The sequence below is a fragment of the Ochotona curzoniae genome, unplaced genomic scaffold, assembly GCF_017591425.1.
Source record: "Ochotona curzoniae isolate NIBS_2020 unplaced genomic scaffold, NIBS_Ocur_1.0 contig_4516, whole genome shotgun sequence".
Lineage (NCBI taxonomy): Eukaryota > Metazoa > Chordata > Mammalia > Lagomorpha > Ochotonidae > Ochotona > Ochotona curzoniae.
In genome coordinates this window covers 2,580,385-2,591,272 of record NW_024466313.1, presented here as the reverse complement: position 1 = coordinate 2,591,272, position 10,888 = coordinate 2,580,385, and the positions used below count along the sequence as shown (strand labels likewise).

Sequence of the window (10,888 nt, the reverse complement as noted above, 5' to 3'; positions counted from 1 at the left end):
CTGCAGTTTTCCCAGCAGACGCTGATGGCTGGCGCGAAGGTGAACCTCCTGACGCCCCTGTCATCTTAGCAGGGGCCCTTCAGGTCCACTGCTCTCATCTGAGACATTGCCCCCTGACCGCCCACCAGAGAAGGTCCCACTGCCTGTTTCCGACACCATGCAGTGTCTCTTCCCAGCCCGGGAGAGCCCCACCAGAGGAACTGGCTTGAAAATTTTGTCCTGGCCAGAGCATCACTAATGAGGCCCTTTCGTGTCCCAACAGGTGTCAGGGATGGCTGAAGATGGCAGTGAGGAGATCATGTTCATCTGTAAGTGACCCGTGCACCTGCCGTGCACCTGTGAGGGCTGCCTTGCCGTCGTGGCAGCTGGCGGGCGTGGTGCCTGGTGGCTGGGCCGAGGCACAGCCATGTCTTGCTTCCACATGCACGCTGATGGCGGGAGCAGCCCGTGCTGCGGGTGTGGTTTCAATATGGTCATTTCTCTCGGAGCTGTAGCAGGGGGTAGGTCTGGTCTGAACCATCAGCTGAGGTAGCGCTGGGAAGGAGGGGTGGTGGCTGGTGTGAACTGGTGTGAACTGGAGTGAGCCGGCCATCTTGAGGTGGAGTTTGTTCTTTGCCACCAAGGATGTGACCCATGGGGCTGGAAGTGTGCCGGCAGCAAGGTCTTCTCCCTGAGATGGGTTCCACATGGGCTGTTGCTTCAGGATTTCTCATGACTCCACTTGGGTGCTTGTCTTAGTACCCTGGGTCTCCATATGGGCACTTGTCTTAGATCATTGGGGTCTCCAGTGGTGCTGGTCTTGGTACCCCTGGGTCTCCTTGTGGGTGCTTGTTGAAGCACCTCTCATGTTTCCAGATGGGTACTTGCTGAAGTGCCCCTTATGTTTCCACATGGGTGCTTACTTGAGGTGTTCCTGGTGGCCCCACTTGAGTTCTTGTTGAAGCACTCCTCACGTGTCCAGATGGTACTTGTCGGAGTACTCCTGTCTTACTTGAGTTGGCTGGGGTTAGTAGGAGCGCTCCTGTTGTAACCTGAGTATTTGTTGGAGTACTTGTGTCTAACTCTGGTTTCTGTAGTGTCTCCCCACACAAGTATTTGTTGAGATGCCCAGTTCTCTACAGGGGTACGTGTTGGGGTGCCCGTGCCCTCACTGAAGGGCTGTGCAGTGTGGCGGAGTGCAGAGAGCTGGTGGCTGCCCAGCTGTCTCCAACGCTGCTGGGCCTTCCTCCCTGACTCCCAGTTGGTGCCCCATCGCCTGATGCCCGCCCCCCCCACCCTCCGCGCCCCGATGTCTGCTTACAGGGTGCGAGGACTGCAGCCAGTACCACGACTCTGAGTGTCCCGAGCTGGGCCCCGTGGTCACGGTGAAAGACTCCTTCGTGCTGAGCAGGGCAAGGTGAGTGGCCACAGCTGTGTCTTTATGACTCAGGATGGGGGAAGATGGGAAGCTGCACACCACGTGGGGTCCCCTGGGGTGTGGGGGCCCCTTGTAGCTTCAGAGTGAGCCAGGTCTGTCCAGGCTCCTTGGGAACCATTCCTGTGGGCACACACGTGGCCCAGCAGGTGCACATGGCCTGGGGCTGGGGGCCCCGAGTCATGAGGTCTCACAGGGAGGACAGCTCCCTGAAGGAGCTGGCTGCCTGGAGGAGGGGGTCTTCCTGCTGAGCTCCCCCTGCCATCCAGCTGCAGTGTGTGCAGAGCTGCTGTGCGATGGTGCCTGACGCCCTGGGGCATGCTCAGCGGGGTCACTGAGCAGTGGTGTCGTTCCAGGGGTCTCTCTGCTGGAGCCCCCAGCCCATGAACCCCTACCCTTGCCCCAGAAGTTTTTTCTCAGTGTGAGTTACAGTGTTACTCAGAAACAACGAGATGAATGATTTTGCCCCCAGTTAGGAGCTGGTCAGCTCTCTTCTTCCCAAGCCACTGTCCGCATGGCCACAGCCCTCCAGGTGTGGCCTCCTGTCTCCCTGCTGTCACCGGGGGCCCACACCCTGGTGTCTGCCCTGTTGTCACCGGGGGCCCGCACACCCTGGTATCTGCCCTGCTGTCGCCGGGGGCCCGTACCCTGGTGTCTGCCTTCGCTTTTGAGTGACTCTGTGTAAACAAGCTTACTTATTCATTTGAAAGGCTCACTTACAGAAAAATCTTCCATCTGCTGGTTCACTCTCCAGATGGTCGCAACAGTTGAAGCTGGGCCATCTTGAAGCTAGAAATTTCTTCCAGGTCTCGCACGCGGGTGCAGGGTCCCAAGGCTTTGGGCTGTCCTTGGCTGCTCCCAGGCCACAAGCAGGGTGTTGGATGGGAAGCGGGGCTGCGAGGTTGGGAACTAGTCTGCACCCATACCAATGCTGGCACCCCAGATAGTGGCTTAAACCACTGTGCCACTGTGTTGGCCACCAGCCCAAGCCTCAGCCCATGTGGAGTTGCCCACTCACATCCCCCACCCTGTCCAGTCTCCCAGCTTGGTGGCAGCAGCCCACCTCAGCCAGCTGAGGTCTTGTGGAATGGCTGGTGGCTTCCTGCCGCCTGCTCCCTCCTTGTGGCATGCTCGCCATGTCCCTGTAACACACAGGTGAACTCTGGCCTAGCCTGGACAGCTCCGTGCGTCCTTTAGTGCATACCCACTGCTGCATGCCCAGCTGGGTCTTGGCAGCACCCGGTGGTAGGTGTAGGGCTGAGGCGCCTGGGGCAGGTGACCATGCCCCAGGGAGTCCTCCTGCCCAGGCTCAGCTCTTCCTGTGTCCCCTCTGAGAACCATGGGTCTGGTGGCTTGGTGGCCTGTGAGAGCCCCTGGTTCACGGACATCCTCGGCCATCCATCTGTCCGTCCGTCCCAGCTGGAGCAGCTGTGAGCCAGCGCCGTCCGTGGCACCTTGTTCACTTCCAGGTCATCCTTGCCTTCCAACTTGGAGATCCGGCGCCTGGAGGATGGCGCTGAAGGCGTGTTCGCCGTCACACAGCTCGTCAAGCGCACGCAGTTTGGCCCCTTCGAGTCCCGGAGGGTCGCCAAGTGGGAGAAGGAGTCTGCCTTTCCACTCAAGGTGAGGCCAGCCACCAGGGCGGTGCGTGTGGCTTTGCTCGGGTGGCCGTGTGACCGGGAGTTAGGGTACTGAGTGTCAGGGCCAGCAGTGCCAGGGCGGGGCAGGGAGGAACCTGAGCGCCATAGACTTGCTCCAGTTTTGCAAGATTTATTTATGTTAATTGGAAAGGCAGATTTACACAGAGAACGGTTTATCCTCGTTCATTCCCCAAGTGGCCACGATGGCTGCAGCTGCGCCAACCTGAAGCCAGGAGCTTCTTCCGGGTCTCCCATGCAGGTGCAGGGTCTCTAGGCTCTGGGCCGTCTTCTGCTGCTTTCCCAGGCCGCAGGCAGGGAGCTGGGTGGGAAGTGGAGCAGGTGGGACATGCCCTTATAGGGTGCTGGTGCTGACAAGAAGACCTAGCTGAGCCACTGCGTGCAGTCCTGCTTCATTTTCACAGACATATCTGTTTATTCTGTTTATTTCCCCCTCGTTTTTGTGTCACACAAGCGTGCAAGGGAAGTTTGTGGTGATCAGTTTTTGCAGAACGGTCAGGAGAGTGCGTGGTTGAGTGGTGTGCGGGAGGAGCCCTGGGCCCTCATGTCCCCTGCGCCCTGGCTGACGCTGCAGGCTTTGCGTGATGGCCAGTGGTGTCTTGTGTGTGTGCCCACTGGAGGGCACTGTGCGCATGCTTAGGCTTCACATAGCCACACCTGCCGTGTGATGGTATGTCAGGCAGCTCTCCAAGCCCCAGCAGGGAAGGCACCGAGTGGGGGAGGCCCCTGTGGAAGCCCCTCCAGGCCAGGCAGGCCCCCCGTGTCCACTGGCACCCCCACCCTGTGAAGGGGCGGCGGAGAGCTCTGTGAAGGACAGGTGAAGGGCAGCTCTCCCGTCAGCACGCGGCCTTGGCCCACTGACACAGGAGCAGAGCGAGGGCACTTGGTCTGCTGACAGACAAGCCAACCAATGGAGGAAAGTGAGGGGGCCGCGTGAACCCCACTTTGCCCTGGCCGTGTCCTGGCCTGTGGGAGACGGCTGGCCGAGGGCTGCCTGCGCACACGGCTGCTGCGGCCACTCTCTCGGGGACTGAGACCCCTGTGGAGATGCCACACAGTTGGCCACCCCAGGGTCCTCCCAGCCATGCCGTGGGAGCTGCTGAGGAACCCGTCCCGCCCGCCCACCACCAGGTGTTCCAGAAAGACGGGCACCCCGTGTGCTTTGACACCTCCAATGAGGACGACTGCAACTGGATGATGCTGGTGCGGCCTGCGGCCGAGGCCGAGCACCAGAACCTCACGGCCTACCAGCAGGGCGGCGACGTGTTCTTCACCACCTCGCGGGACATCCCCGCCGGCACCGAGCTGCGGGTCTGGTACGCGGCCTTCTACGCCAAGAAGATGGACAAGCCCATGCTGAGGCAGGCCTGCGCCAGTGCCCACGGTACGCTGAGCCCGGGCCCTGCGGGGGCGCTGCGGGCGAGAGCCCCCCCACCCCCCGTCCCAGCCAGGCCTGGTTGGGAATACATGGGCAGGGTCTGTTTCTGGGGCGCCGGTCCAGTGGCTGAGCCTGGGGTGGGGCGGAGCAAGCAGCTCAGCGGGCCGAGGAGCGTGCCTGTGGTCACGGGGCAGCAGAATCTGGAGCGAAAGGGCGGCTGGCCACCGGAGAGCAGCCTCCTCCTCCTGCGTATGTGAGAGAGCACACGTGATCAGTGTGTGTATTCACATGCACGACTCCGTGGCGTGTGCTTCTGCAGAGGGCTCGGTGGGCCTTGTGTGTGTACACCGTGAGCACTCATCTGTAGGGGCTTATGTGTGTGTAGGTACATGTATGTATTCACACGCACCCGTGTGCTTGTGGGTACACAGGTGTGTGTGTCTGTGACCAGGCACATGTGTGCCCACCCACCCACCCTTTCTACGAGTCAGGGCACAGTGAACGGGATCTGTAGGGCGTGTGTTCGGCTCCTCCCCAGCTGCAAGCCGCGTGTCACAGCCCGCTCTGGCCTGCTGCTTAGAAGCTCTGCCCCAGTTGATGACAAGAGCAGGGGCGAGGTGCCGGTGTGGAGGGCTGGTCTGTGTGACTGACCGGTTCCCAGGTGTGCTGTGTGCAGGGCTGGTCTCCCGTGTGATTCTGCACACCTGGCTGGCGTGTGGCCCAGCACTGTGGACGGCTGTGATCTGTATGCTGGCGGGGACGGGCGGGGGGACGGGGGTCAGTTAGCACAGCTGTGGGCTCTGTCCTCCCCACGTGGCCACTGTGTTGACCTGCAGTCTGGCCGCCTCTTTCCTTTTGCATGGGTTTGCATGGTGGTCATCTTGTTACAGAGCATGGAGTTCTGACACCTAGTGCCAGGCTGCGGCCAGCCACGCCTGGCACGGGGTCCAACTGCTGTGTCGGTGTGTACCCCTTGAGGAGATCTGCACTATGTACATTCTTAAAGTGCTGCGGTCCCCTGCGGTCTTTGCGTCTGAGCCCAGGACAGAGCCTGCAGCAGGGGGCCCCGGGGCCAGGTCCCTGTGTGCAGCCCTCACGTGGGAAGTGGCGACAGTTGCGGGGGCCCAGTGAGCCGGCGCAGGTGGTGCCTGGGAGCCCGTCAGCTGTAGCCTCACTGGGCTCTACGATCCCCTCTCGCTTGTGTCTTAAAGCTGCGGGCACCCCAGAGAACAACGCCCTGGCAGAGCCCGAGCCCAGCCAGTGGGTCTGCAAGGTGTGCTCGGCTGCCTTCCCAGAGCTGCAGCTCCTGAATGGTGAGTGGCCGGGTGTGGAGCAGGGATGGGCGGCCAGGCTGGGCTGCCAGGGCGCCCCAGCCTTGGCCCCCACAGTGGCCCGATCTCCCCACAGAGACATGACTAGGACCAGAGGCTGCGGGGTCTGCCGTGGGCAGCTCCAGGCCTCCCTCCGCGTTCACTCTGCTGGCCACGCTGGGTGCCAGTCACCGCTCATCTGAGGTGGGAGGGAGCTTAGCTTTGGCCCCCCAGGTCCCTTCACCCAGTGCCCTGGGGACTCTGTCCCACACTTGGGGAGTTGCTTTCCATGTGCCTGTTCTGATGGGGTGCAGACGAATGTGACTCCCCAGCACAGGGAGTCGTGACCTCAGCCGAGTGCAGGATGTGCCCTGGACAGGGTCTCAACATGGTAATGAGCATGTGACCCAGGGGACTGTTGGGTGGCTAGCACACCCAGCTCTGGCACATGGCACCAGGCCAGTGGTCACAGTGTTCTGGTTCTTCCTGGATAAGCTTGAGTAAGACAAAGTGGAGTATTCCTTGGAGACAGCTCTGTCACAGGTCAGGTGGGTCCTTTTCAGGCCACGTCCCTGGGGTGTCCTCCCGATCTCAGCTGTGATGTGTGGACGGATGTGTCAGTCTGTCCTCTGCTTGGTAAGTGTGTCCTGTGCTGGTCGCTGTGCTGTAAGCAGCGGGTAGGCTGCCATGTCTGTGAAGGGCACACCCAGCGTCTCACAGTGGCCATTCAGCCCACAGGCCAGGAAGCCCCTGTTTTGTGCAGGTTGTATCCTCATGTTCCCCGCTGTGACAAGTCCTGGAATTCTTGCTTGTGGTCAGTGTGAGAAGGTGGCGAGTTTGCGCACCCCGCGTGCAGTCAGACCAGTGCATACTTGGTACCTGTTGGGGAGCCACGTGTGTTGGCCCAGGGATTCTCCCAGCGCCTGCTGGCGTGTCGGTGGCACCCCTTTGGGAGCTGGGCAAGCTAAGGGGAGCCCAGTGCTGTGTGGTGTGGACTATGGGGAGCCCTGAGCAGCCCGGGCAGTCCTGCACTCTGCGGGAACCCTGGAGGAGATGGGGTGTGAAGGAGCAGACCCACACCCCATCCCTGGCTCCCTGTGTTTGCTTGCTCTTGTTCCTAGGTGGTCTCTGAACTTTTCTTCTGTTGAAATTGAAGCAAAGATCTTTTTGTTTTTTAAGGCTTATTTTATTTGAAAGGCAGATTTCACAGAGAGCTCTTCAAGTCTCTGGCTCACTCCCCAAATGACCACAGTGGCCGGAGCTGAGCCAATTCATCCGAGTTTTCTGTGTGGGTGCAGGGTCGCAGGCCCTCGGGCCGTCCTCTGCTGCTTGCCCAGGCTGTAAGCTGGGAGCTGCATGGGACGTGGAGCAGCCCAGACATGAACTGGTGCCCTTTTGGGGCGCTGATGCTTGCAAGTGGGAGATTAGCTGGCTCTGCCACCATGCTGGCCCCATCAATTAAATAAATCTTTATATGAGTGTGTGTGTGTGTAGTTATTACCAATTTACTACAGAAAATTAGAAAATATAATTAAGATTAAAGTAGGAAATCAAAATTGCTTGTAATGTGATTCTTTGGAGGGAAGCGCATTGGCGTTCTGAAGTGTTCTGGGGTCTTTCCTTGCAGGTGTGTGTATGTGGTCGTGTTTAGTCTCCCTGCAGCCACCTTCATGCTGTCTCCCCTGCCCTTGTCACCCACGTTCCTTTGTCACAGAGTCCAGGGGCGGGCCTTGGCTTGGCGATGAACGTTGCCCCTTAGGTCAGCCGTGTCTCCTCCTGGAGGGCCTGGGGTCCAGTCCTGGCTCTGCTCCTGACCCAAGCTCCCCACGGGGATGGCAGGTGGTGGCCATGCCTGCCCCGAGTTGCCCGCTTCTGGCTGCTGGCTGTTACAGGGATCTGGGCAGTGAACCAGCAGAGGAGAGACTACAGGCCGTCAGCCCCTCTCCCTTTGCCTTGAAATAAAGGAAAGAAAGTGTTGAAGCAGTTCATAAAGTCCCCGATCCGTAAGTGAACAGGTTGTTCCACGATCCTCCTCAACCTGCTGTTGTGAAGTTCAGGGTTTGGGAGCATTTCAGATTTGGGCTGTGGGGCTGTGGATGCTCAGCCTGTAAAACCGCGCCGGGATTTGGAAGCTCCCAGCCCCAGAGCCCATTGGTGCAGGCGTGTGCACAAGGGAGGTGGCCTGTGGCTGGCTTTGGTGCAGTGGACATGGTTTTATTTTCAGGAACAGTGTGTGTCCAGTTCGCACACCCAGTGACAGGGTGTATCATTAGCTGATTGAAAACTAACAAACCAAGGGAGGAGGGAACAGCTTCACTGTGGCACTGCTCGTCTCCCCTGCAGAGCATCTCCTGGGCCACTTGGAGCATGCCAGAAGCCTTTCAGCAGGTGGCCAGAGTGAGGTGGCACCCGAGAAGGAGACGGATGCCCCCCGGGGGGAAGCTGCCATGGTGCCTGAAGCCCGGAGTTTGGCAGAGCGGAAGAGGAAGCCCCGGCGGGGCAGAAAACCCAAGGCAGCCCGGGGCGAGCAGCCTCCAGGCCCGGCTGAAGACAAGGAGCCGACAGGTAGGGGCTGGGCTCCGGGGCAGTGTGGTGGACACAGATTCTGCTAGGCCGGGACTCTGTGCTCACTGCCCACCAGAGACCCCTGCGGAGTCCGGGGCCCGTTGGGATTAGCGAAGGAGACCTCACCCCGGGATTCTCGGTTGTGGGGGCCAATGTGGTGTAGCTGTCCCAGGGGGCCCTGCTGTGCAGTGTGTGGCTGTCCTGGGGCTCTACTGTGCAGTGTGCAGTGTGTGGCTGTCCCCGGAGGGTCCCACTGTGCAGTGTGTGGCTGTCCCGGGGCCCTGCTGTGCAGTGTGTGGCTGTCCTGGGGCCCTGCTGTGCAGTGTGTGGCTGTCCTGGGGCTCTGCTGTGCAGTGTACAGTGTGTGGCTGTCCCCGGAGGGTCCCACTGTGCAGTGTGTGGCTGTCCCGGGGCCCTGCTGTGCAGTGTGTGGCTGTCCTGGGGCCCTGCTGTGCAGTGTGTGGCTGTCCTGGGGCCCCACTGTGCAGTGTGTGGCTGTCCCCGGAGGGTCCCACCGTGCAGTGTGTGGCTGTCCTGGGGCCCCGCTGTGCAGTGTGCAGTGTGTGGCTGTCCCGGGGCCCTGCTGTGCAGTGTGTGGCTGTCCTGGGGCCCCGCTGTGCAGTGTGTGGCTGTCCCCAGAGGGTCCCACCGTGCAGTGTGTGGCTGTCCTGGGGCCCCACTGTGCAGTGTACAGTGTGTGGCTGTCCCGGGGCCCCCGCTGTGCAGTGTGTGGCTGTCTAGGGGCCCCACTGTGCAGTGTGTGGCTGTCCCGGGGCCCTGCTGTGCAGTGTGTGGCTGTCCTGGGGCCCTGCTGTGCAGTGTGTGGCTGTCCTGGGGCCCTGCTGTGCAGTGTGCAGTGTGTGGCTGTCCCAGGCCTCGCTGTGCAGTGTGGCTGTCCTGGGGCTGTGCTGTGCAGTGTGCAGTGTGTGGCTGTCCCAGGCCTCGCTGTGCAGTGTGTGGCTGTTCCCCGGGACCCGTTGTGCAGTGGCCTCAGTTGTGGCTCTCTGCCGTCTGGAGGTGGGGCTATGCCGGGGTTTTTATGCCGTGCTGTGCAGACACTGGCTGAGAGAGTGAGATGCCATCTCTCATCCTGCCCAGGATCCCAAGGGAGACCTTAGGAGAGGGGCTCAGCTCCCACCTTTTCTCTCCTCTGGGCAGTGGGGGGCAGAGGGGCTTGGACGTGGCTGTCCCCCTGAGGTCACTGGCAGGTGGACTGTTGAGGGGCAGAGCCACAGGAAGCGGTGACTGGGTCCCTTGGGTGCTCACAGCGCTGGCCCCGTGGGCTGTGACTGGCTGGCAGATCCCGGGCCCTTGCACAAAAGGATGACCGCTGTCAGAGCCTTTTTCTTTTTCTTTTTTTAGAGCCTCCTTTTTCTAAACATGAGTCAGTCTTTTTTTGAAAGAGTCACAGATAGAGACAGATTTTCCAGCTATTGGGTCACTCCCCAAGTGGCTGCCAATGGCTAGAGCTGAGCTGATCTGCAGCCAGGAGGCAGGAGCTTCTGGGTCTCCAACATGGGTGCAGGGTCCCAAGGCTTTGGGCCATCCTCAACTGCTTCCTCAGGTCACAAGCAGGGAGCTAGATGGGAAGTGCATTGGGCAGCCGGGACACAAACTGGTGCCTGTATGGGATCCCGGCGCCTCCTAGGTCACTGTGCCAGTTCCAAAAGAAGTTCTTCTCAGTGGCTCTCAGGGTTAGCGCTAGGTGAAAGCATGCCACCCCTGTCATTGGGCCGAAGAGAAGTTGAGGTCATGAGACCCTCGGGAGTGTGGGCATCCCTGTGGCTTTCTGTGTGTGCAGGTTAGGGTGTCTCCACGTTCGTTTTAACGATTGCATCTGCAGCTTTGATGCTGCTGCCCCAGTGGTTTGGTGTGCTGTGTCCCCCTGGGGGGACTTGTCACAACCCTCCCCCCCCCCAGTGACTTGCCTTGTCGTGTCCTCTTGTCACAGAGCGGGTGGCAGAGATTGTCACCGAGGTGCCCCCGGATGAGCCTGCAGCCGCTACGCCGGACGAGCGCATCATGGAGCTGGTATTCGGGAAGTTTGCCGCCACCACCACCACCACGAGTGACGTCAGCACGGTGCCAAAGTAAGTCCCTCCTGGCAGCCCGGTGCCCCATGGTAGCCGCCAAGCCCTCCGGGAATGAGGCACTGCCCAGGCCTGCAGCAGGACGGGACGGTCGCTTCATCTCCTGTGGCTGGACACACATGCTGGGCAAGCAGGAAGCTTCCGGAACTCAGGAGTTAAATGTATGTGAACATCAAGTTTGCTTATTCTGGTGAAATGCGTGCAAGATATAATTTGCCGTGTATTTTTATTTATTTATTTTTAAGATTTATTTAATTATTTGAAAGAGATTTTTCTCTCCTTTGGTTCACTCCCCCTCATGGCTGCATTGCCCAGGCCGGGCTGGGTCAGGCAGGCTAAAACCAGGTCTCCCACACGGGTGCCGGGTCTTTGGGCCGTCCTCCGCTGCCTTCCCAGGCCACAAGCAGGGGGCTGGCTGGGAAGTGGGGCAACGAGGACGCGAACCAGCACCCATTTTGCCGCCGTTTGAGATG

At 60.3% G+C, this 10,888-nt stretch overlaps 1 protein-coding gene across 2 annotated transcripts in view; it reads left to right on the top strand.

The window, feature by feature from the left end:
* The first annotated feature begins 258 nt into the window (after window positions 1-258).
* PRDM15 (PR/SET domain 15) overlaps window positions 259-10,888 on the top strand; it is a 32,160-nt gene continuing 21,530 nt past the window's right edge. For both annotated transcript variants that reach the window (XM_040986649.1, XM_040986650.1), the window contains exons 1-7: window positions 259-308; window positions 1,303-1,396; window positions 2,884-3,037; window positions 4,204-4,456; window positions 5,662-5,763; window positions 8,104-8,325; window positions 10,277-10,415. In XM_040986649.1, coding sequence (XP_040842583.1) covers window positions 272-308; window positions 1,303-1,396; window positions 2,884-3,037; window positions 4,204-4,456; window positions 5,662-5,763; window positions 8,104-8,325; window positions 10,277-10,415 — 1,001 coding nt within the window. In that variant the 5' untranslated portion in view covers window positions 259-271. The remainder of the gene's footprint in view (window positions 309-1,302; window positions 1,397-2,883; window positions 3,038-4,203; window positions 4,457-5,661; window positions 5,764-8,103; window positions 8,326-10,276; window positions 10,416-10,888) is intronic.